Source organism: Cololabis saira, chromosome 1 (assembly GCF_033807715.1).
Source record: "Cololabis saira isolate AMF1-May2022 chromosome 1, fColSai1.1, whole genome shotgun sequence".
NCBI lineage: Eukaryota > Metazoa > Chordata > Actinopteri > Beloniformes > Belonidae > Cololabis > Cololabis saira.
The window spans coordinates 812,636-839,321 of record NC_084587.1 but is presented as its reverse complement, the minus strand read 5'-3'; the positions used below and the strand labels follow the sequence as shown (position 1 = coordinate 839,321).

Genomic DNA, 26,686 nt, shown 5'->3' with positions numbered 1-26,686 from the left:
TTCCACGGCCCTCAACTCTGGAACTCTTTAGATATATAATAATAATAATAGGTTTCATCATCCTTAAACTGTTTAGGACCAGCCTGGTGGGGAATCTCTTATCTGGGCTAAATTAATGAGACATCTAAATTAATGTCTCATGTTGTGTCCTTATGTACTGTCCTGTGTAATTGTAATTTGTATTTGTGTTTTGTTTTAATGTAAAGCGTCTTTGAGTGCCCTGAAAAGCGCTATATAAATAAAATATATTATTATTATTATTATTAATAGGCTATTCTAATTGAAATGAAATTGCCATTTTATGGATATTTTTTGTTTGTGTGTTTATTGTGTTTTTCTTTTACCTTTTTTCCCTTTCTTTTCTTTTTCTATTGATTGATTTGTTTTGGTGATTTTTGTATTGAGGGGGAGGATTTTTTTTAAGCTCCTTCTTTTCCTCTCCTGCACAATTATCTGTCCTTGTATTGTTAATATAATTACTGTTTTATCATTGTGCATAGGAATAAAATAAAATATGACTAAAATAAAATAAATAAAAAAATAAAATAAATTAAATGAATAAAAAATAAAATATAAATTACAATTAATTAAGTAAAATTAATTAATCAAAAATTAAATAAAAATAAAAAAATAAAAAGTCTCAGTCTGAGCCGTGATACCAGCTGGTGACGTCACCGACCCGGCTTCCAGACGGGTTCGGTCCAAAACCAGGGATCCGGAACCTGGAGGAGCCTGGAGGAACCTGGAGAACCTGGAGGATCCTGGAGAACCTGGAGGATCCTGGAGAACCTGGAGGAACCTGGAGTCCCGGCGGATTCTATTTACGTCCCTGCAATCCCATTAACGGACTAGACGGGACACACCGGAATACACGCAGGCGGCGCAGTGAGACGCACGGAGGCGTCTAGAACCGGACCTGCTGCAGAATAACCCCCCCAGGAACCGGACCAGGACCAGGACCACTAAAACCAGGACCAGAACCAGGACCAGAACCAGGACCAGGACCAGGACCGGCACCATGCTGACGCTGCTCACCTCCATGTACCTGGTGACGCGGGCCGTTTCCCCGCAGGTGAGAGGGAGGGCGGGTGTCCTGGTGTCCTTGAACGCACCATCAAGGTTTCACCGATAAAAACAGTAACTTTGTAAAAACCTGATAAATATTTATATAATATTTAAATATTTGAGTAGGTGTTGGAGGTGTTTCAGGTGTGTGACGTCATGCTTTATTCTAGCCGCAGTGGTGTGTGTGTGTGTGTGTGTGTGTGTGTGTGTGTGTGTGTGTGTGTGTGTGTGTGTGTGTGTGTGTGTGTGTGTGTGTGTGTGTGTGTGTGTGAGATGGGGGGGGGGGGGACTTTTTCCTTGTTATTCATTTATAAAAACATAAAAACTTCCTCCTTAAACCCAAAACCACCTCAGTATTAATATGGAATCTCGGGATCTTGTGTTTATTTCTGAAACTATCACTAATCACTTCAAAGAAAGTGTCTGCAGGTTTTTTAGAGCCAAGAAAACTCACTAAAACCACATCCGCTCCGCGCCTTCAAAATAAAATACCTTTGGTAGGACATTATTAACTTTAGGATTTCTAGAGAAAACTAAAACAATTAAAACCTCATGTATGTCAGAATGACTGGTGACCCTGAACTCAACATTACATTACTGGTTATAGTCTGGTTATAACCTGGTTATAGTCTGGGTTATTATAGTCTGGGTTATAACCTGGTTATAGTCTGGGTTAGTCTCTGGGTTATAGTCCACTTCCGGTCCCTGCTGCTGCAGAGCTGCTGCGGATTATCAGCACCGGACAGCTCCGGCGCTACTGCGCAGGCGCAGCTGGAGGCAGCAGGAGATCAGCATGGCCGCCGGTGTCCTTGATGAACATACATTATATATATATATATATATATATATATATATATATATATATATATATATATATATATATATATATATATATATATATATATATATATATATATATATATATATATATATATATATATATTTATATATATATACATATATATAAATATATATACACATGTCCACAGGTACATGCCTGTGTGTATTATACCTTTGTTTTATACGTATTTCCTTTACGTGTTCCACAGATGAATCTGTCACTGATCAAGGGCGTAGGTTTGGTCTCAACATTGGTAGGGACGATATAACAGCATAACCTGCATGTACTTTTATCTGGGGACGGGACATTAATCAGACCAAACAGATCGGGTGAACGGGGGTCAGGGCTACATTTGTCTCAAATATGAACCTAATTAATTGATAGGCTAAATGATCAATGCAAAATAAATCTGTATCGACTTATACTGTGTATAATGTGTATTGGTTCACCTGATACACGGTTCCATTCAAACCTTTGTTTTCAAAAACTACTAAAGAAACATTTTGAAAACTTCCAGAATATTCCAGGATTTTATTAGCAATTTAAATTGCAATATTTGAACATAACTTAAATTATATTAACATACACAATAAATACAAACTTGTTAATAATATCTTAACTACTATTTAACCTATATATGGAACCACATGTTAGCCTACATTGTCCTTCACTACACAAGTAATACATTGCTTTAAAATAATTCACTTAATAATGGTAGGGTCAATTCTATCTTTACAACATTTGGGAAGACAATCTAAATGACCTTTATATCTGAACTCATTATTGAGCCTCCTGAAAAGTTGGTAGTGTTATTATGTCCCTGCCGTCCCTATAAACCTACGCCCTCGCACTGATTCATCGTTGTTTAACGTTGGTTCTTGGTTTTCCTGAACATTAATGTTCCTCTTAGTTCATATTTCTAACTCTGCTGTGGAAGAGTTTCTGAATGTGTCAGGAAGTGTTTTATTGTTGATTTGAAACATAAATTGCTGCTGTTTTAAATTAAGGTCCACTAATTCTCTGAATTTAAGTAAATTTGAATTGATATATATGATATATATCAATAATCTATTAGTTGGTTCTCGATAACCTGCTTCGTTTAGAACTCTAATAGCTCTTTTTTGTGAGATAAACATCGGGTCTGTGAGGACGTCCTGGTTCTGATCAATATTCTGATTGATTTAGATACATTTGCCTTTAAATGATCAACATGAGGCTTCAGTTCCAGCACAATTTATGGTCAATAACATCCAAAAATGTCTGATCATAAACTCTTTCTACTTCAAAATCATTTATCATAATCTTTATGTGATTATTAGTTTTCTGATATCCAAATAATATAATTTCTTTTCACATTTAAAGATTTCTTTCTTTTTTTCACAAAAAAGAAATTTTTTAAATTAAAAAAAAAAGTTTTATTTAAATGTAATAATCTATTGGTATCAAACCATCACTTTAGGGTTTTCAGTTCCTGTTGAACTGGATTCAGAAACTCCTCCATGTCATTAACAGAGCAAAGTGGTGTCATCTGCAAACAGTATGACACAATTTATAAGCTTTGACACTTTACGTATGTCATTTATATCCAATATGAAGAGTTTGGGGCCCAGGATAGATCCCTGTGGAACCCCAGGATAGATCTCTGTGGAACCCCAGGTTACCAGGATAGCCCTGCGGAACCCCAGGATAGATCCCTGTGGAACCCCAGGACAGATCCCTGTGGAACCCCAGGATAGATCCCTGTGGAACCCCAGGGTAGATCCCTGTGGAACCCCAGGATAGATCCCTGTGGAACCCCAGGATACCAGGATAGCCCTGCGGAACCCCAGGATAGATCCCTGTGGAACCCCAGGACAGATCCCTGTGGAACCCCAGGGTAGATCCCTGTGGAACCCCAGGATAGATCCCTGTGGAACCCCAGGATAGATCCCTGTGGAACCCCAGGATAGATCCCTGTGGAACCCCAGGGTAGATCCCTGTGGAACCCCAGGATAGATCCCTGTGGAACCCCAGGATAGATCCCTGTGGAACCCCAGGATAGATCCCTGTGGAACCCCAGGATAGATCCCTGTGGAACCCCAGGATAGATCCCTGTGGAACCCCAGGGTAGATCCCTGTGGAACTCCAGGATAGATCCCTGTGGAACCCCAGGGTAGATCCCTGTGGAACCCCAGGGTAGATCCCTGTGGAACCCCAGGACAGATCCCTGTGGAACCCCAGGTTACCAGGACAGATCCCTGCGGAACCCCAGGATAGATCCCTGCGGAACCCCAGGATAGATCCCTGTGGAACCCCAGGTTACCAGGATAGATCCCTGTGGAACCCCAGGATAGATCCCTGTGGAACCCCAGGATAGATCCCTGTGGAACCCCAGGACAGATCCCTGTGGAACCCCAGGTTACCAGGACAGATCCCTGCGGAACCCCAGGATAGATCCCTGCGGAACCCCAGGATAGATCCCTGTGGAACCCCAGGTTACCAGGATAGATCCCTGTGGAACCCCAGGATAGATCCCTGCGGAACCCCAGGGTAGATCCCTGTGGAACCCCAGGACAGATCCCTGTGGAACCCCAGGATAGATCCCTGTGGAACCCCAGGGTAGATCCCTGTGGAACCCCCAGGTTACCAGGACAGATCCCTGCGGAACCCCAGGGTAGATCCCTGTGGAACCCCAGGACAGATCCCTGTGGAACCCCAGGATAGATCCCTGTGGAACCCCAGGATAGATCCCTGTGGAACCCCAGGATAGATCCCTGTGGAACCCCAGGACAGATCCCTGTGGAACCCCAGGATAGATCCCTGTGGAACCCCAGGACAGATCCCTGTGGAACCCCAGGATAGATCCCTGTGGAACCCCCAGGTTACCAGGACAGATCCCTGCGGAACCCCAGGATAGATCCCTGCGGAACCCCAGGACAGATCCCTGTGGAACCCCAGGACAGATCCCTGCGGAACCCCAGGGTAGATCCCTGTGGAACCCCAGGGTAGATCCCTGTGGAACCCCAGGACAGATCCCTGTGGAACCCCAGGACAGATCCCTGTGGAACCCCAGGATAGATCCCTGTGGAACCCCAGGATAGATCCCTGTGGAACCCCAGGACAGATCCCTGTGGAACCCCAGGGTAGATCCATGTGGAACCCCAGGATAGATCCCTGTGGAACCCCCAGGTTACCAGGATAGATCCCTGTGGAACCCCAGGACAGATCCCTGTGGAACCCCAGGGTAGATCCCTGTGGAACCCCAGGATAGATCCCTGTGGAACCCCAGGATAGATCCCTGTGGAACCCCAGGACAGATCCCTGTGGAACCCCAGGATAGATCCCTGTGGAACCCCAGGATAGATCCCTGTGGAACCCCACAGGTTACCGGGATAGATCCCTGTGGAACCCCAGGGTAGATCCCTGTGGAACCCCAGGATAGATCCCTGTGGAACCCCAGGGTAGATCCCTGTGGAACCCCAGGATAGATCCCTGTGGAACCCCAGGGTAGATCCCTGTGGAACCCCAGGATAGATCCCTGTGGAACCCCCAGGTTACCAGGACAGATCCCTGTGGAAGTTTTGTGCCGTTAGAGAAAATACACTGGGGTAAATTGTGCCATTGGCAAAACATATGATTTTAATCTCACAAACAATGATGCTATATAAAAGCTAAACAAATTCAATACAAAATGGTTTATTTATGGTTTATTTAACATAAACCATAAAGGGTGCGTTTGGGGTAGGACCCAGATGCAGGAGACCAGAAGGCAGGAGTTCCCAAAATAGTGATTTATTGTACTTAAAGGAGCATGAGGCAGGATTGAGGCAGGATTTATGAAAAAAATCCGTATACATTTTAAGTTTTCTAGTAATAATGTCAGATGAAGCGTTCCAAACCCAAAAGAATGTTTCCTCTAGTGTATCTCTCCTTTGCCTTGAACAGGCTGTTGCTGCAAAATGTGCTGCAATTCGGTCCCGAATTTCCCGCGCTGTCCTGCAGATGTGACGTCACATGACGCTGCATGTGCGTTCTCCCCGTTCTCCCGTGCCGGCTTCACTGTTGGCTGCAGTACCCCCAACGGCCGTCGTGGTGAAGGGTGGCGCTAGAGAGTCTCATTTCTTAAAAGGAGCCTCAAGCTCCTTTAAATCAAAGAAAAAGAGCCTAAACTTAAGCCAAAAAACCTAAACATGACACATGGAGGTAGAATCAGTCCGGACCAGCAGAGAAAGACCAGACCAGATATACAGAGGGGTTAACGAGACACAGGTGACGACAATCAGGGCAGATGGAAACAAGGGAAGTCTAGAGATAACTGAAACACAAAGACACGGGTTTCAAAATAAAACAGGAACCGACAAAACCGTGACAACTTTCACAACATCAAATGCCAGTTTGCAAGGCCTATTAACATATGAACACGTAGCTCTAATCTTCAGAGATTTGGCCTACGGAACATCCCACTGGGTGAAACTGCAGGCGACGCAGGCGAGAGGGCTGCGTTTCTCCGTCTGCACGTGGTCTGCGTAGCCTCGACGCAAAGTTATAATTTTTGGGAGGTAACGTCAGTGACGGCGTCAGTGACGGCGTCAGTGACGGCGTCAGTGACGGCGTCAGTGACCTGCACCTCCCTAAAATTGTAACTACGCGTGGAGGCGACACAGACCAAACGCAGACAGAGAGGGCTGTGATTGGTTCGCTTGGTAGCAACGCATTTCCGGTTTCCGGTTCGTGAAACAGTCGTGAACTTTCAGCCTCTTTTCTTCGTGTATGTGTGATTTTTTTGGTTTTGTTTTTTGCACAATAGTTGTCCTTAACTCTTTGATTCACTGTGACCGGAAAAATCGGATAAACCATTCAGGAAAAGATCGCGACCTAGCGGAGAAATGGAGTGACGGAGAAGTCCGAAGGGTTCCCGACGGCGTCACGGTGACGGGGTGACGGCGTCACAGTGACGGTGACGGGGTGACGGTGACGGGGTAACGGTGACGGTGACGGGGTGACGGTGACGGGGTGACGGTGACGGGGTAACGGTGACGGTGACGGGGTGACGGTGACGGGGTGACGGTGACGGGGTGACGGTGACGGGGTGACGGTGACGGGGTAACGGTGACGGGGTAACGGTGACGGGGTGACGGTGACGGTGACGGGGTAACGGTGACGGGGTAACGGTGACGGTGACGGGGTAACGGTGACGGTGACGGGGTAACGGTAACGGTGACGGGGTAACGGTGACGGTGACGGGGTAACGGTGACGGGGTAACGGTGACGGTGACGGGGTGACGGTGACGGGGTGACGGTGACGGGGTGACGGTGACGGGGTGACGGTGACGGGGTGACGGTGACGGGGTGACGTGACGGGGTAACGGTGACGGGGTGACGTGACGGGGTGACGGTGACGGGGTGACGGTGACGGGGTGACGTGACGGGGTGACGGTGACGGGGTAACGGTGACGGGGTAACGGTGACGGGGTAACGGTGACAGGGTAACGGTGACGGGGTAACGGTGACAGGGTAACGGTGACCGGGTGACGTGACGGGGTGACGGTGACGGGGTGACGGTGACGGGGTGACGGTGACGGGGTGACAGGGTGACGGTGACGGGGTGACGTGACGGGGTGACGGTGACGGGGTGACGGTGACGGGGTGACGGTGACGGGGTAACGGTGACGGGGTGACGGTGACGGGGTGACGGTGACGGGGTGACGGGGTGACGGGGTGACGGGTGACGGGGTGATGGTGACGGGGTGACGGTGACGGGGTAACGGTGACGGGGTGACGGTGACGGTGACGGGGTGACGGTGACGGTGACGGGGTGACAGGGTGACGGTGATGGGGTGACGGTGACGGGGTGACGGTGACGGGGTGACGGTGACGGGGTGACGGTGACGGGGTGACAGGGTGACGGTGACGGGGTGACGGTGACGGGGTAACGGTGACGGGGTGACGGTGACGGGGTGACAGGGTGACGGTGATGGGGTGACGGTGACGGGGTGACGGTGACGGGGTGACGGTGACGGGGTGACGGTGACGGGGTGACAGGGTGACGGTGACGGGGTGACGGTGACGGGGTAACGGTGACGGGGTGACGGTGACGGGGTGACGGTGACGGGGTGACAGGGTGACGGTGATGGGGTAACGGTGACGGGGTGACGGTGACGGGGTGACAGGGTGACGGTGATGGGGTAACGGTGACGGGGTGACGGTGACGGGGTGACGGTGACGGGGTGACAGGGTGACGGTGACGGGGTGACGGTGACGGGGTAACGGTGACGGGGTGACGGTGACGGGGTGACAGGGTGACGGTGACGGGGTGACGGTGACGGGGTGACGGTGACGGGGTAACGGTGACGGGGTGACGGTGACGGGGTGACGGTGACGGGGTGACAGGGTGACGGTGACGGGGTGACGGTGACGGGGTGACGGCGTCATGGTACCGGCGTCACGGTGACGGCGTCACGGTGACGGTGACGGCGTCACGGTGACGGGGTGACGGTGACGGCGTCACGGTGACGGGGTGACGGCGTCACGGTGACGGGGTCACGGTGACGGGGTGACGGCGACGGCGTCGTGGTGACGGGGTGACGGTGACGGCGTCACGGTGACGGGGTCACGGTGACGGGGTGACGGCGACGGCGTCGTGGTGACGGCGTAGGCACGGTGACGGTGACGGGGTGACGGCGTCACGGTGACGGCGTCACGGTGACGGCGTCACGGTGACGGTGGCGGGGTGACGGTGACGGGGTGACGGCGTCACAGTGACGGTGACAGTGTCACGGTGACGGCGTAGGCACGGCGCCGATTTGACGCAGAACCATAACTCAGCCTTTATACATCACTTACATCGTCACCAGCACGTGTCTCCCTTATTTTCAGGATGATTGAAATTGATGCCTCTCCAAAAATGTGATCACGTGACCAACTTCTTCTATGCTTTTCTAGAACAACTTGCCCCTTGTCACAAATTACCCACTCTCCCCTAAACCTGCGGCATTTTGACCAAATGTGTCAATGATGATTTTATAAAGACGTTTTTTTTAAATAATTTCTCATGAAATAACTTAAATCATCGTAAATCATCATTAAATCACTTAAATCATCATTAATATAAAAGCCAAGAGCTCCAGTTCCCGCCGCCGGTCGGCAGAGGTCGCCAAAGCGCATGCGCCAAGACGCTCCTTCAGAGGAAAAAAAAGGAGGATTTTCAGAAAATGGTGACCATTTGTGGCGCGACTGGTGCATTCTGGGAGATCGTGTTCTTTCCGCCAGTTCTTTTATATGAAACGGGAGTAAAAGGACTACAATCCCGGCGGCCTTGGGGGCGTGGCCTGGCGGCGGGGGGGCGTGGCCTCCTCCGCCGGTAAAGACGCCGCGCAGAGGTGACCCCGGTCTAGTCGAGCAGGGACGCAGCACGACCACCTTTACCACCTCATTACCACCTTTAATCACCGTATCCCTCCGCCAGGACACACGCAGACATGGTAAGAAGCAGCTGCTGCAGAAACATCTGGATTTACGGCTAAAATCAGATGTTTATCACCAGATTTATATTAAAATGCAGATGTTTTTGAGGTTTAAGGCCCTGCAGGTCAGGACGGGGCTGGTTTTGGTGCATTTGCATCGTAAAAACAAGGATAAATGAGGACTCAAGGGCACAAGGACCGTTAAATAACGAGTTGGATCTGCAGACGTGTTTTAATGACGCGAAACCGACCAATCACAGCCGTGCATTCTGCGGGATGAAGCTGAGACCCCCGGGGTTAAAGCTGAGACCCTTTTTAGTCTCATCAAACACCTAAAAACAGACGTTTATCCGCGTTTCTGCACGTTTCTGCAGGTTTATCCGCAATTCTGCGTCACAAACTGCACCAGAAACGCGTTTATCTCTGCATTTCTGCCCTTTTCTAGGTCACAAACTGCACCAGAAATGCCTTTCTGCGCGTTTATCTGCGTTTATCCGCGTTTCTGCTCGTTTATCTGCGTTTCTGTACGTTTCTGCACGTTTCTAGGTCACAAAACCTGCACCAGGATATGACTTTCTGCACGTTTATCCGCGTTTCTGCGTCATAAACTTCCCCATAAATGCTTTTCTGTTCCGTTTCTTTGCGTTTATCCGCCTTTCTCTGCGTTTATCCGCGTTTCTGCAACGTCCCTGTACGTTTCTAGGTCACTAAACTGCACCATAAACGCGTTTCTGCAGCGCTTCCGCCCTTTCATTCATTCATTAATGAATAATCGATGCAGCTGATCAGCTGATCGATCAGCCGTGAGGTCATTGATGCCGAATCGTAGAGCATCATCAATGATGTCTAAAGTCCAACTCGTGGATAGATAGCACTTAAACTTGTGCCAATAAGCAAGTTGTATTCTAGTTTTTGAAGATTTCTGAATGGACTCTTGCTGCCAGCGTCCTGATAATGATGACGGTTGTCACGTGATCCAGGGGCCTCGTTTACTTTCCCTGAAAGTCACGTGTGACACCCCCCCCCCCCCCCCAAAAGGAGGTACATTAGTGCCGAATCGTAGAGCTTCATCAGTTTTGTCTAAAGTCCAACTCGTGGATAGATAGCACTTGAACTTGTGCCAATAAGCAAGTTTTATTCTAGTTTTTGAGGTTTTCTGAATGGACTTCTGCGGCGAGCGTCCTGATAATGATGATGATGGTCACGTGATCCAGGGGCCTCGTTTACTTTCCCTGAAAGTCACGTGTGACACCCCCCCCCCCCCCCCCCCCCCCAAAAGGAGGTACATTAGTGCCGAATCGTAGAGCTTCATCAGTTTTGTCTAAAGTCCAACTCGTGGATAGATAGCACTTGAACTTGTGCCAATAAGCAAGTTTTATTCTAGTTTTTGAGGTTTTCTGAATGGACTTCTGCGGCGAGCGTCCTGATAATGATGATGATGGTCACGTGATCCAGGGGCCTCGTTTACTTTCCCTGAAAGTCACGTGATTTCAACACAGCCCCCTCAAAAGTCTGTAGGAATGATTAGTAGTTTTATTGATAATATTATTATTTATTGTGTCCCTGCAGGCTGAAGCGATCAAGGTCGTGGTAGTTTTATTGATTATTGTATTAGTTAATTTTATTTATATTTATCATTTATTAATTTATATATTTATTAATTTTATTTTAATGTTATTTTAATTTTATTTTTTATTTTTTTATTCACTTAGTTGTTGTTTTTTTTATCATTATTATTTTTAATTTCAGTTACTTGTGAAAGGGGCAGATACGATAAGATTCTTCTTCTTTCTGTTCCTTTTCATTCACAAGTTAGGAACATTTGTATTTGTATTTGTATTGAATTGCTTTGTTTTTTGAATGAAATAAAGAATAAAATGAAATGATTGATTATTATTCCCTGCAGGCTGAAGCGATCAAGGTCGTGGTCACCGGCGCTGCCGGCCAGATCGCCTACTCCCTGCTGTACAGCATCGCCAAGGGAGACGTGTTCGGGAAGGACCAGGTGAGAGAGAGTGTGTGTGACGTAAGTGTGTGTGTGTGTGTGTGTGTGTGTGAGACGTGTGTGTGTGTGAGACGTGTGTGTGCGTGCGTGCGTGCGTGTGTGTGTGACGTAAGTGTGTGAGTGATGTAACCACCATGAATAATGGACGTCCTCGTTGCTGCAGAGGTTTTTATTTTTAATTAACCAGATAAAGACCCGTAGATCCAGATCTTCCACCAGGACGACCCGGACACTAAATAAACTTTATCATGAGAGAGAAAACTGTTTTAGTAAATAAAGTGCAGTCGTGGAGACTTCAGTAACGTGTAGGAAAAAACAACAGCAGTAATAATGTAAAAATACAGGCGTGTGTCGTTTAAAAACACACGCCCTGCTGGAAGGATTCTGATTCTTTTAGAAAAGAGCGAAAGGTTTCAGGTGAAATAAGTTTAATATTTTCAGTTCAGGTTGGAGGATTTTCCAGCAGAAGCTGCAGAAACTAAAAGCTTTTTTCCCCAAATCAGTGGGAACACGAGGAACAGCCGGTGCAAACGTTTGACCTTAAAGCAGAATGGCCTTTATTTCTCTGGAGAAATATTTGGTGCAGAAGCTCGCGGTGCGTCGTCCTGCTGCTGCTCGGGGGCGACGGGGCGTGGCCAAGGTTAAATCTGCCGCCGGGCCGTAAACAGGTCCAGACTCTGGTCCAGACTCGGGTCGGTCCCGGCGTTCTGGTCGGTACAAGCTGGACAGAATAATCAGGACAGGATGAAATGAACATAGAATCAGAGGAAAGATTCATACTTTAATCTTCATGGACCCCAGGAAGATTAGCTGGCGTTGCTTCCGCTAATGGGGATCCAAAATAAAACAGAACAAAACGATGGCGTGAAGACGAGAGAGGCGGGGACCGTGAGACCCGGTGGGGATGGGGATAAATGTTGTCAGAGACGAGTCTGGTACCAGGTCGTCGTCGTTGTTGTTGTTGTTGTTGTTTCCAGCTTGGTTTATCCACCAGTCATGAATAATTCCTGAAGGTTCAGGACTCGTCACATTCTGAGTCTCAGAAAGATTTAAATAATTAAACTCTGCTGCTAAATTTAGAGGTTGTTTAGACGACCTGATTAAAAATACAAGACTTGATTCAAACCCATTTTAACGACATTAACGACATTACTGCAGATCAGAGATCAGAGCGAGACGACGTCTCACTCTGATCTTTATTTATTTGGGTTGAGAACTAATGTTTCAGTCTTCTGCAGAGTTTTACAAAGTCAGCATTGTTCAGTTTTGACATGACAATAAAGCTTCAGCTGAATTAATGAGGTTTAACAGAACTGGATATGGACCAGGACACCTGGAGGAACCGGTTTCAGCTGAATTACTGAGGTTTAACAGAACTGGATATGGACCAGGACGCCTGGAGGAACCGGTTTCAGCTGGGACTTTATTCCCCTGAGGGTTTTCTGGTTTGTGTAAAACCTGATAAACTGTAGAGAATCCTTTCCCGACCCCCACATAAACTAAGTTTTTCCTATAAGTACTAACTCCTTCATCCATGTTCCGTTCAAATACTGCGAAGGTCTTTATTGTAAGAATTACAATCAGTACCAACACAGGAGAGCCGGCTCCCGGTGACCGACCCTGAAAACGTGTAGATTTTTACTCCTCTTTTATACTGTTCAAAAAGCAGGGGCCGCCCCTCAACTTCATCAGTCTTTCTCCGTCATGCACAATCTGTCTCATTTACATCAGACAGGTTCTGCCTTCAGTTCAAACCCAAACGGGCCCCATATCCATGACATCACTGGTATATGTGTACAATTTTAGCGCATACATATTACTTCTTCTGTTCCCATCTGGCCCCGCATCTATATTTCTTCTGCAACCAACTTCACCTCTCTGTTATTATCTGACGCCTAGTACGCTCCAATACTTCCTGTCTCGTCTTGCTCAGAGAGTGTCTGTCATATTCCCTTCCTCTGGCTCCAATGGTCGCATTGTCAAAAGCAGCCACACCTACTTCTCCATCATAGTCAAACATTTCTGCGCTCATCTTGATCCGCGCTACAGCTTGTTTATGACCTCTGTGCGTGTGCCCCTCCGCCTCAGCCAAGTGCCAGAGAGACATACTGTCTTTTTTTTTTCCCTCCCTCAGCTTAAAGTTCATATAGATCATTCTGAAGTAGAAAGTTTCCCATGTTGCATTCCAACCAAATTATTATATATATATATATATATATATATATATATAAAAACACCAATTCCTCTACATTCCCCCCCCTGTGATCCTGAAAGGATCACCCATCATAATCCATATTCCTTGATATACATAGTTCTCACACTTAGGGTATGTTATTACAGCGCAAAAAACTTAAAAGAATATCTAACATAAGTATAACAGTAGTTCCATCCCACAGCGAGGATCACCACCTGAGACACTGTCCCAGCTGCTAAGGCGGCTGCATGACCATGACTCGAACCATCGCGGGACTGGACCATCCTAATGGTTCAGTGATCAGTCACTGCAGGCCCTTCACTCGCTGACCCTGCAGGCCCCTCACTAGCTGACCCTGCAGGCCCCTCACTAGCTGACCCTGCAGGCCCCTCACTAGCTGACCCTGCAGGCCCCTCACTAGCTGACCCTGCAGGCCCCTCACTAGCTGACCCTGCAGGCCCCTCACTAGCTGACCCTGCAGGCCCCTCACTAGCTGACCCTGCAGGCCCCTCACTAGCTGACCCTGCAGGCCCCTCACTAGCTGACCCTGCAGGCCCCTCACTAGCTGACCCTGCAGGCCCCTCACTAGCTGACCCTGCGGGCCCCTCACTCGCTGACCCTGCGGGCCCCTCACTCGCTGACCCTGCGGGCCCCTCACTAGCTGACCCTGCAGGCCCCTCACTAGCTGACCCTGCAGGCCCCTCACTAGCTGACCCTGCAGGCCCCTCACTCGCTGACCCTTGCAGACATGGCCAGGGAAACATCCTCTCATTGTCATAGTGATGGGAGGTAAAACCCTGGCCAGATGGCAACGTCAGCATTTCCACAGTTCACAAGTAATATAAAATTAATAAAATCATAGTGAGCATGCAATCAGATATACTGGTGAATGATATGATTAATATCAGCACACATCAAACCATGTCTATTCTGTTTACACAGCTAGTTACTGTTGGTTTGTTCTAGGGAAGATTCCCTGGTACGCTAATGAGGAGTAATCTTCTTAATTCTTCTGTCTTCGGGTGTCAGGGGTAGACTACCCTGACACCTGTTCGACCCGCCCAGGGGATTATTCTGCCCCTTCGTTGAGGGCTCAGGTCTGATGTCCTTTGCTACCCCGGATCCGGCTGGTACTGATCTTTGTGGCGGGTCGGTTGGGGCCCACTGCGACCAGTGACACCACGTGTCACGTTTCCCGTGGAGTCGAGCGGTGTGGGAGGTCCGTTCTGGGTCCTGTCCACCTCGGCTCCGAGCACTTGCTTCTGATGACTCTCAGGAGAACTCACTCCGCCTGTGGGGTTGGTGTCTGTCCGTCTCTGGAGTCTCTGACCTGTTTGGAGTAAGAAGCACCCAAACTCTGCAGTTCGGAGAAGTAAGCTTTCGTTCCGAAAGTTGCTGTCGAACGCCTAGCGGGAGGATTACCCTCCCATCTGGTGTTTACTGAACGCCCTCATGATCTTTCCTACTCCACTCAACTTAACTCCAAATGATTTAAGAAATTATTTAATAATGTATAAAGATAAGCTTGCTGGTTTCTTTCCTTTTGGGTATCGTGTGTACACACACCTAAACAATCAGACCTGCAAATTGCCCTGTTAACTCTTTGAGGCGGTCAGGGGGTACTTAGGATTGTCTGCAGTAAATAATGTTACCTTCATGGAAAAAATGGCGTTTCTAGGCAACAAAAAGTAAAAATTATTAGCTCCCACGAAACTACGGCACATTTGCCCAAAATAATTATTACAATAAATGAAAAACAAGGTTCCTTGTTAAGCTCAACACATTATATATCATTTAGTTCCAATAAAAATGAATAAATATGGAAAATCTTTGCCTTTCAGATCAAAATAAATGATGAAAGAATAGAGAGAGTAAACTCTACAAAGTTCCTTGGGGTCCTCATTGATGACTGTGTAAACTTTAAATGTCATATAAATCAGTGGTCCCCAACCCCCGGGCCGCGGCCCGGTACCGGGCCGTGGATCATTTGGTACCGGGCCGCAGAGAGAGAGGAAAAAAAAAAAAAAAATTTTTTTTTTTTTTTTTAATTCCAAAATAATTTCTGTAGAATCCCGACTGATGATGGATGACTCTCAAACTGATGGTTCACAATGTTTTTATTCCTTGGATGTAAATACACTGCAAACACACCGTAAGAGCTATAAAGGAATAAAATAAAATAGTTAGTCTTTCTACATTCATATAAGTTTAACTTAAATACAGACCGACGCAGCTGCTCGCTCGGTTGGCAATAAAGCTACCACAATACATGAGCGACCAAACTCAAGCTGGACATAAATACGGTATAAAATTTGCACAAATCCTCATCAGCAGGTGTTTGTTTGTTTTAGGCTCCACTTTAGCATTCCCGACACTAGTTTAGTCTTTCAGACACACTTTCTACTGCTGTTAAACTTTTACCGTTAAAGTCCGAAGCGCCGGATGTTTACGAGGTCTCGGTGAGACGCCTTCAAAATAAAAGCACTAAATATCGGTCTACTTAATATATAACAATAAAATAAAAGCCTGGCTTTAAATAACGTTAATGAGAAAACAAACATAAAAACACATTTATAGAAGCACTGATTATATAGGTAATTTACAATTTCCATTATTTCATTTTATTTCTTCAAAAATGATGTTTTTTATTATTTATTATTATTATTATTATTATTATTATTATTACTACTACTACTATAGAGAAAATACCACAGTTTTTAATGCCGGCCATTTTATTTAGTTTTTATCAGCTACACCTTTAGATTGGGCCGTGAAAATATTGTCAGACATTAAACCGGTCCGCGGGACAGAAAAGGTTGGGGACCACTGATATAGATCACCTTGAAGTAGAAAGTTTCCCATGTTAGATTCCAACCAAATGATTTTATATATATATATATATATATATATATATATATATATATATATATATAAAAACACACCAATTCCTCTATAAAACCTGGTCCTGAAAAGGTTCCAGGTCCAAACAGGACCGGGTCGGTACTGGCGTGTTGAGACTCTTCTCTTAATGTCGTAGTTTGGTTGTTACTTGAAGGAGCGGCGTCTCCGGGGGACGGGGACCTCCGTGGTTCTTGTTGGTCCCCGTCGGACCCTTGTTGGTCCTTGTTGGACCCCTTTTGGTCCCTGTCGGATCTTTTTTGGTCCCTATTTGTCATCATGAGTCGTTGGATCTTCGTCTGTCCTCGTTGGTCCTGGTCCAGGTCTGGACCCCCCTCTAAAGTTCTTCTCTCCCCCCAGCCCATCATCCTGGTCCTGCTGGACATCCCCCCGATGCTGCCGGTGCTGGACGGAGTCGTCATGGAGCTGCAGGACTGTGCCCTCCCCCTGCTCCGGGGTGAGTAAAGGCTGAATTATGGTTCCACGTTAAACCAACGCAGAGCACACGCCGTTGCCGCGACTCTGTTGCTGCAACGCCGTCACTGTGACGCCGTCGTGAACCTTCAGACTTCTCCGTCACTCCATTTCTCCGCGGTGCACAACCCCCCAGAGCGCTAATTCGCATTATTTTCCTGAATGGTTTATCCGACTTTACCAGTCTCGATGAATCAAAGAGATAAGGACAACTATTGTGCAAAAAACCAAAACAAAAAAATCACACACCCGAAGAAAAGAGGCTGAAAGTTCACGACTGCTTCAGAAACCGGAACCAGAAATGCGTTGCTACCAAGAACCAATCACAGCCCTCTCGTCAGCGTTTGGTCTGCAACCTCTTGATGTGTAGTTACAGTTTGTGGGAGGTTCGTCAGGCACGGCGTGGCGTGCGTCGTAGGCTCGGGGTCGATTTGTTGCAGAACCGTAATCCAGCCTTAACCGTCGACCCCCGACCCCCCCCCCCCCCCCCCCCCCCCCCCCCTCCTCCTCCAGGCCTCTGATTGGCCGGCTGGTCGCCACGGCAGCCAGTCAGATCAGAGGAGGAGGATCCGGGTCTGAAGTCCAGCTGATACCAGCCGGTTATCAGCCGTTACCTCTCAGATGAGCAGCAGCTTTATCTGGAGGCCTCTGATCTATTGATCGGCTCTGGCTGATCGCCGATCAATAGGTCAGAGGTCGGACAGAAACACGTCAGTTGGACAGGAAGTTGTGAAAGTGGCACGATGAAACCTCGGTCCGTCTCCCACTCATCAGTGTTTACGTGGGAGGTTTAATTCCTCTTTAATTCAGAATTAAAGTTAAATCCGATTTAAAATGAGTAAAAATGACCATGTAAACACCTAATTCTGAAAGAAAATGGCCATTCTGAATTAAACTTAATTCCGAAGTAAGTGGCTGGTTTATTCCGATTTTAAATCCTATTCTTAACCCCTCCTCCTCTCTTAACCCCGCCCCTCTCTCTATAACCCCACAGAGGTGATCCCCACCGATAAGGTGGAGGTCGGGTTCAAGGACATCGACGCTGCCATCCTGGTGGGCTCCATGCCCCGTAAGGAGGGGATGGAGAGGAAGGACCTGCTGAAAGCTAACGTGGCTATCTTTAAGACCCAGGGGGCGGCGCTGGACAAGCACGCCAAGAAGACCGTCAAGGTGAGCTCCCAGCATGCACCTGGGGGGGGGGGGGGGGAGTTCCCAGCCTGCACCTGGGGGGGGTGGAGGGGGCTCCCAGCATGCACCTGGGTGGGGGAGCTCGGAGCTCGGCAAACCCCATGGTAGCACCAACTCTTTGCTGGGCCAGAAACTGACGTTAGCGGAGACGTAACCAGACTTAGGGATGGGAATCGAGAACCGGTTCCCAGTGTTTCAATTCCTTGGAATCGTTTGCCTTTTTTGCAAACGATTCCCTTATCGATTCCAGTGGGCGTGAATGACGTCACCAAGCACGTTACGCAACGTGCGCATTCGCTTCCCAACAGGAAAACATGGCGACAAAGCGGCATAAACGCTCGAAGGTTTGGTTACATTTTACCAAAAAGGATGACAACAGGGCGACAATTCTTGCAATGTGGACATTTTACCAAAGGGGTAAAACTGTTAGGACTCGGCCGGTTGATCCGCTGGGAGCGCGGAGTCAGCCCGTGTGTGGTAAGGCTGATTTATGGTTCCGCGTTATACCAACGCAGAGCCTACGGCGTAGGGTACGCGGCGACACGCACCGTACGGCGCGCGTCGCCGCGTACCCTACGCCGTAGGCTCTGCGTCGATTTAACGCAGAACCATAATTCATGCTTTAGAAGAGCTGCAGCTCGTCAGCTCATTTATGGAGAAGTTAAAGAGCATCTACCGCTAACTTCTCCTTTCATCAAGGCAGGGAAGAGAATCAGGCCAGAATAGATGAATGTCACCAGCAGTGACTAAGTTTGTGGTGTTGAACATGTTACTGGACATTCTTGTGTAATTGCTACAAAATAATTTTGTTAATTTCTTCAGAAGAATATTTATTTTATTATTATTATTTTATATTAAATACATATTTTACTGTATATTACAAATCATTGTGTGAGAACCCCCTGGCACCATCGAGGAGCCCAAGGCTGGGGCCGTCTTAAGACCTCACTTATATTATTTAGTTCAAAGATATAAAAGTTTTATATCTTTGAACAAAAAAGATCAGAGAAACAAAGAAATTGAAACAAACAATTTTAGTATCAACTTTGTTTTATTAAAACAAAGTTGATACTAAAATTGTTTCTTCTCCTTTTTTCCAAATGAGAATCGATAAGAGAATCGATAAAGAATCGAATCGTTAAGCAGAATCGAAAATGGAATCGGAATCGAAAAAATCTTATCAATTCCCATCCCTAACCAGACGTAACCGATGTTTTCCTCCGCAGGTCCTGGTCGTGGGGAACCCGGCCAACACCAACTGCCTGATCGCCTCCAAGTCGGCTCCGTCCATCCCCAAGGAGAACTTCTCCTGCCTGACCCGTCTGGACCACAACCGGGCCGCCTCCCAGGTACCGGCCCGCCCTCTCTCTCTCCCCGGGGCCCGGGTCCTCTGGTGCTAACCGCTAACCCCAGTGCTAACTTCTCCCTCCCCCCCAGGTGGCGCTGCGCTGCGGCGTGTCCTCGGACCAGGTGAAGAACGTGATCATCTGGGGGAACCACTCGTCCACCCAGTACCCCGACGTCCACCACGCCAAGGTCGGGCTCCGCGGGGCCGAGCTGGCGGCCTACGACGCCGTGAAGGACGACGCCTGGCTGCGCGGAGACTTCATCTCCGTAAGTGTCCCGGCCCGGTTAGAGGGTCACCTGACCGGTCTGGCCCCGATACTGGTATCGGTACATTTATTTGTTTATTTACTTTGCTAATTTTTTAATCTGGGTTAGTGATGCACCGATTGTTCGGTAACCGAAATTGTTCGGCCGAAAATGACAAAAAAACACTTTGGGTGTTCGGTGGAATAAGTGGGGAAAAAACGAACAATTAATAACGGCGTTGTAAAATAAGGAAATAGACTGGCCGCTCCGTAACGGTTGCACCACAAACATAAATCGTTGGCCAACCAAAAAGTAACCACATAAGAATTTTACCAACATTCACCAGGAGGTGGAACCAAAACAACATAATACTGGAAATTAAAAATTTTTCATTTTTTTATGTTCAATAAATATTTTCTACCTTGTAATTTTGTAAAAGATTTTTTTCTTTGAAAAGCCTAAATCAAATGTATTTGATTTATGCAATGGTGAAAAAATTGGCAAAATAAATGAAAAACTGCGAAGAACCATGTTCGGTATTCGGCCAAGTGTTTATTATTATTTTCGGTTTCGGTTTCGGCCACAAATTTTCATTTCGGTGCATCACTAATCTGGGTACAGTGAGCGAAATAACCGGAGTCAAATTCATTGTCGGGCAAGCCCCAGGTTGGGGTTCAGGGTCGGGGAAAGGTTGAGAAGGGGCAGGGCCAGGGAGAGGAGTCTTAACGGACAAACCTCTCCCCCGCCTGCCCGGGCCGTTACCCTGACCGGGCTGTCACCCTGAGCGGGCCGTTACCCTGCCCCTCTCACTCCCACGCTGCAGGATCCGGTGTTGTGCATTCAGAGATGCTCTTCACCACCAGCAGAGGATGCTGCACCATGTACAAAAGAGAAAAAAGGGGGGCCGGCACAAGAAACTACAGGAACGATGGACAAAGACGATAGCTATGAGATACTTATAATAAATAAAAATGGTAATGGAGAAGAGAGGCAGGGAAGAGGAGAGGAGAAGAAGGGTGAGAGGCACCGCCCAGCGGATCATGTCGGTCCCCCCTGCAGCATAGGCCTATAGCAGCATATCTACCACCAAGCTATATTTGAGACTAACTATTATAGTCTTGTTCTATAGCTGCAACTATGACTACTGACTCTAACACACTAGAGTTTACACTACCTAGAGATTTACCAACACCAGCTAGAGGTTTACTAAACACTAACTATAGGCTTTACTAAACAGAAAGGTTTTAAGTTTAGTTTTAAAGGTGGAGGTGGTGTCAGCCTCCTTAACCCAGATTGGAAGTTGGTTCCATAGTAATGTTGCCTGATAGCAGAACGCCCGCCCTCCAAATCTACATTTAGATACTCTAGGAACTACGAGTAAACCTGCACCCTGGGAGTGGAGAGCTCTGCCAGGAACATAAGGCACTATCAGGTCTTGTAAATACTGCAGAGCTAAGCCGTACCTGACCCTCTAGCCCCATAACCGGGCCGTTAGGGGCGGGGCCAGACTGGGTCACCTGACCCTCTGGCCCCGCCCCTCTCTGTCTGGCTCCGCCCCTAACTCCTCCCTCTCCCCCCAGACGGTGCAGCTCCGCGGCGCCGCCGTCATCAAGGCCAGGAAACTGTCCAGCGCCATGTCGGCCGCCAAGGCCATCTGTGACCACATGAGGGACATCTGGTTCGGGACCAAGGAGGTGAGAGACGGCGGGGGGGGCATGTGCTGTCCGGGGGTGGGGGGGTGGGGGGGGTGTAAACGACGAACGCCGTCCGGTCGCCACAGCAACGGAGCCTCAGTCCTAACCCTCTCTGTCTCCCCAGGGAGAGTTCACCTCCATGGGCGTCTTCGCCGCCGGGAACAAGTACGGAATCCCAGAAGACCTGATTTACTCCTTCCCCGTCCAGATCAAGGTGTGTGTGTGTGTGTGTGTGTGTGTGTGTGTGTGTGTGTGTGTGTGTGTGTGTGTGTGTGTGTGTGTGTGTGTGTGTGTGTGTGTGTGTGTGTGTGTGTGTGTGTGTGTGTGTGTGTGTGTGTGTGTGGGGGGGGGGGGGCAGGTGTGTGTGTGTGGGGGGGGGGGGCAGGTGTGTGTGTGTGGGGGGGGGGGGGCAGGTGTGTGTGTGTGGGGGGGGGGGCAGGTGTGTGTGTGTGTGGGGGGGGGCCTGAATATAAGACGGTGTTTTCTGCATGTAAATAAGACTGAAAAAGTGGTCGTCTTCCATTCAGGTCTAGACGTTACACCAACACACCACTAGATGGAGCCAGAGATCTGTAAATGCTGAACTGAACTCTACGCTACGGAAGAGAATCAGGGCCATGCAGGAGAAAAAATACTTGAGAAGGGAAGATATTTTTTTTATTGTGCAATTGTTGAAGTACAATTTCAAGAAAAAAGTCGAAATTTTGTGAATAAAGTCGACTTTTTTCTCGAAGTGTGTAATGAAAGAAATCTTCCTCCTCTAAAATATTATTTTTTATTTTTCTCCTGCCTGTCGCTATTACTCTTCCATAAAAGCAAACCCCTGTAACGAAGAAGAAAAATAAAAAATAGCGGTAAGAAAGAGAAGAAAATAAGAGAAAAGATAACAGAAAATGGAGAAACGTAGTAGAAAAGTGTGTGAAGATCGGCAGCTGAACCGGCAGCTGAGGAGAAGTTATGATGCAAACTTCAACATGATGGTTGGAATGAAGCAAAATAACAGGCTTTTTCGCTCTGATACATTGTTATAATCATTTGTTTCAGACGTACTGTCATTATTTTCTGTATAAACATTGAATTTTGTGTTCAAAACTTTTTTCAAACTCGAGTCTTAAAAAAGAGGGTCGTCTTATATTCAGGCCAAAACGGTAGGTGTGGTGGGTTAGGGGGAGGAGCCTGAGTGGGCGGAGCCTCATCCTCTCATCCTCTCATCCTCTCACCCTCTCATCCTCTCATCCTCTCACCCTCTCACCCTCTCACTCCCAGAACAAGACCTGGAAGATGGTGGACGGTCTCTCCATCAACGACTTCTCCAGAGCCAAGATGGACGCCACGGCGGCCGAGCTGGTGGAGGAGAGAGACACGGCGCTGGACTTCCTGTCCCAGTGACGCCCCGCCCCCTCCCGGCTCTGAGGGCCACGCCCCCTGATCCCGTCCACCCGGGGGGCGGGGCCTCGCGGCTCTGAGGGCGGAGCTGCCGGGGCCGACGCCCCCCGAAAGAGAGAGAGTGTGTGTGTATGAATGTATGTGTGTGTGTGTGTGTGTGTGTGTGTGTGTGTGTGTGTGTGTGTGTGTGTGTGTGTGTGCGTCCACCTCCACCCCAGGTCCGATGGACCGGGTCCTGAAGTCCGACCCTTCAGGTTTAAAGTCTTAACCCAAACCCGTCCGGGTCGCTGGTAGAACCTGTAGCTGCAGAACCTGTAACATCGTCTCCAATAAAGAAACTACAAACCTACTGATGTTTCTGTGTTTGTGTCGCCTGGCTCCGCCCACCCTGGCTCCGCCCACCCTGGCTCCGCCCCCAACATTAACTCAAGTTAAATATTAAATATTTTGTGACAAATATCACAAAATGATTAACATACATGATGTTCACTGTCCTCTTTTAAATGAAAACATACAAAGAACATATTGCACGTTTTTAATTGTGCACTACGAGGAAAAAGGTTGAAATGTCGAGATTAATGTTGAAGTACAATTTCGAGAAAAAAGTAAAAATTTGGTGAATAAAGTTGAAATGTTGAGAAAAGGCGAAACTGAAATTGTATTTCAACTTTATTTCGACTTTTCCCGAAATTTTGACTTTTCACAAAATTTTGTCTTGAAATTGTATTTCAACATTATTCTCAACATTTTGACTTTTCTCGACAGTTAATCGAAGTGCAGAATAAAAAAAAAATCTTCCTCTAAAATATTTTTTCTCCTGCATGGCCCTGATTCTCTTCTGTAAATATGGGTGTTTTTTGTGCTTTTGTTGAAAGACTAGTTAAAATACTTCTGGTGTTACTAATATTCCAGACCACAAGGGGGCAGTAATCACTGGTAACGGGTCAGTGGAAGGCAGGTGGAAGCAGCAGCGGGATGACCAGAGGGGTGGGGGGGGCGCAGGCAGGTGGAAGCAGTAGCGGGATGACCAGAGGGGTGGGGGGGGCGCAGGCAGGTGGAAGCAGTAGCGGGATGACCAGAGGGGCGGGGGGGGCGCAGGCAGGTGGAAGCAGTAGCGGGATGACCAGAGGGGTGGGGGGGCGCAGGCAGGTGGAAGCAGTAGCGGGATGACCAGAGGGGGGGGCGCAGGCAGGTGGAAGCAGCAGCGGGATGACCAGAGGGGCGGGGGGGGCGCAGGCAGGTGGAAGCAGCAGCAGGATGACCAGAGGGGCGGGGGGGGCGCAGGCAGGTGGAAGCAGTAGCGGGATGACCAGAGGGGCGGGGGGGGCGCAGGCAGGTGGAAGCAGTAGCGGGATGACCGGGGATGGGGGACCGAGACCGCAGGCCAGAACGCAGCTCCTGAAGCTCCGGCCTGCAAACATGCACAAAAGAGAAAAAAAGGGGGGCCGGCACAAGAAACTACAGGAACGATGGACATGAATGAGATATTTATAATAAATGGAGAAGAGAGTTTAATAATTTAATGTACATTTGACCCTTAAATCTATCACTTCTATTACATCAGGTGCCACATAATGAATCAAACCTCTATTAATGTCAGAAACCCGTTCAAACCGTAGACGTTCTAGACACGAGTTCAGTTAATTCCTTAAAACTAAACAGATGATTCCAGTGTCAGGATTATTCTACTGGTGTCGTTGTCAAACGTACAATATCCTGTTCCAGTCAGAGATAATGTTTGGCAACAAACTCAAAACACACAGATCTGTGGAATTATTCTCCACATTTCCACTTTTTTCTCGAAGTGCATAATGAATAAATAAATCTCCTCCCAGTTCTAACTAATATAGAAACATGCAGCATGTGTTCCTTCATTCTAAGGCTTATACAAGACTTTTCATTTCACCGTACCTCTAATAAACTAACATTTAGAAGCTCCATGTTTTTTATGTTACATGATTAAATCCTGAATGCCAGTCAGGGGTCGGGGTTCTTTAATCTGGTGGCTAATCTGTAAAAACGTCCCTAAATCCTCCTGGATAAGGTTTTATTCTCGCTTAATTTCATCAAATGACGAGTCGCAAATCAAACTGATTCCAGCTTTGGCCCATTTCTCCCACGTAAAAGGTTTCTAGCCAACAAAAACGTTTTTTAATCACGACATGTTTCATTAGACAGTGTGTGTTCACCTGTCAATCATGGTGACGCCAGGAGGGGGCGGGGCTCATCTGTTAGATTGACAGGTGAGTTAGAAAGTTAAACCACAAACCTGTTTCATGAAATCAGATTTATTTTATTATTTTATTATTTATTAATTTGTATTATTTCAAGCGTCTTTGAGATCTTTTAAAAGATATGAAATAAATAAATAAATAAAGTTGATTATTATTATTATTTAGGAGGAAAGAAGTAACAAACGGCACGTAGAAGTAACAACCAGACAGATAAGTTTAAGCAGAACGAAGAACTTAAACATTACAAAGATGATAAAACAATGATCCTAAGAACAAAATAAAAATGAATATTTCAGCCTTTAATACTTTTATTTTAAACAGATCATGTTTATCATTTGATTTGAATGATCTGCTTTTGTTTCTTCCCCTCGGAGTTTTTGTAGTGAGCCGTTCTGGCCGCCAGAGGGCGACGTTGAGCTGCAGACCCGGTTTATATTTACAAGCTTTAGTTCACCTTTATCAGCTTTTGTTAAAAAAAATAAATAAATGGAGCAACGTAAGTAACAGTTAGCTTCTTTTGTAAACGTTTGATTTGATATAAAACTAATCAGATCAAAACAACAAGCAGCTCATAAATGGAAGTATGAAGGAGCAGTAAAAGGTGTTTAGTGATTGATTAAGAAGGTGTTTGACTTTGTGTAATATTTCAATTGATTTGGATGTTTTAGCTTTAATGTTCTGTATATATATGTTTGTTGTCTATTACGACTCCAAGAAATTATATTTCATTTACTTTCTCTATTTCTATGTCATTTATCATAAGTTTCTTTTGTGAGTTTATCTGTCGTTTTCCTTTATGATAAAAATTGTCCTTTAAGAAAACAAGTTGAAAAGCCCAAGAACAAAAATAACAGCTGGAAAACAAGCAAAAAGAAAAATCTATTATATAAAAACTTTTTAAAACATAAAACGAAAGAAACCGAAAATAGATACAAAAAATAAACTATTAAAAATTATAAGATATCAGAAGAAAGCATTACTATAAATTACTGAAACAATATTGGAGTAAAACACAGGGGACATGGAGGTAATAAATAGTGTAATTAGAAAAGGTAAGGACAAAGCAGACTATCCTAATTATTTTATGAAGGATAAAAAACCGTAAATAATCCAAAGGAAATAGTCAATGAGTTTAATATAAACTTCTCAAACGTGGGGTGTAACTTGGCAAATAAGGAAGGCTTAGTAGATCTAGTTGAACGAAATTATTATACAATTTATATAAGTCTACCCTACACCTTTTGGGAAAAGCAATGTTTATTTTACTTTTTTAATATTTTAAAATAGCTTAACTTGTACAAGGCTTAAGACCGAAATAAAGACTATTCATTCATTCATTCATTCATTCATTCAATCGTTTTCATTTAAAAAGAATTGTTAATAAAAATGTACTTTATTGTCTGGAAATGTAGTTTAACTCTTTTATGATAGTAAAAGTATTATTTAAGTCAGTTAATTATTAATATTATTAATAATTAACTAACTAACTCATTATTAACTATTATAACTTAATAATATTATACATAATAAATTATTTATTTAAATAAAATAATAAAAAATAATTTATTTTAGATTTAATTTAATTATTTCCAGAATACATTTAAATGTTTTCTGGAAGCTTCTAACGAGGTGCAACAGGTGAGGGGGGCGGGGCTCCGTCTGAGTGACGGCT

At 46.5% G+C, this 26,686-nt stretch overlaps 2 protein-coding genes across 5 annotated transcripts in view; one reads left to right on the top strand and one right to left on the bottom strand.

The window, feature by feature from the left end:
- Nucleotides 1-26,686, bottom strand: part of vps54 (VPS54 subunit of GARP complex) — a 315,827-nt gene that overhangs the window by 224,317 nt on the left and 64,824 nt on the right. The window contains exon 25 of one of the 3 annotated variants that reach the window (XM_061724416.1): nt 17,015-17,025. The exons of the other annotated variants lie outside the window; for them this stretch is intronic. The gene's annotated coding sequence lies outside the window, so the exon portion shown is untranslated. Of the gene's footprint in view, nt 1-17,014; nt 17,026-26,686 lie in introns of those variants that run through there. 3 annotated transcript variants of the gene reach the window in all.
- On the top strand, nt 902-22,916 carry LOC133446520 (malate dehydrogenase, cytoplasmic-like). 2 transcript variants are annotated; one of them, XM_061724596.1, is made up of 9 exons: nt 902-1,072; nt 11,255-11,353; nt 16,806-16,902; nt 17,914-18,089; nt 19,334-19,456; nt 19,545-19,721; nt 21,281-21,394; nt 21,519-21,608; nt 22,661-22,916. In XM_061724596.1, exons 1-9 carry the CDS (start codon nt 1,019-1,021, stop codon nt 22,781-22,783), a joined length of 1,053 nt encoding a protein of 350 aa, XP_061580580.1. In that variant the 5' UTR covers nt 902-1,018; the 3' UTR covers nt 22,784-22,916. The 2 variants fall into 2 exon arrangements, with proteins under 2 accessions (XP_061580580.1, XP_061580658.1); XM_061724674.1 differs by lacking the exon at nt 902-1,072 and adding an exon at nt 9,232-9,366.

Coding starts and splice junctions, on each gene's coding strand:
- LOC133446520 (XM_061724596.1), top strand. CDS start 1,019: ATGCTGACGCTGCTCACCTCCATGTACCTGGTGACGCGGGCCGTTTCC. Junction 1,073..11,254: donor CGCGGGCCGTTTCCCCGCAG/GTGAGAGGGAGG, acceptor TATTCCCTGCAG/GCTGAAGCGATCAAGGTCGT. Junction 19,457..19,544: donor ACAACCGGGCCGCCTCCCAG/GTACCGGCCCGC, acceptor CCTCCCCCCCAG/GTGGCGCTGCGCTGCGGCGT.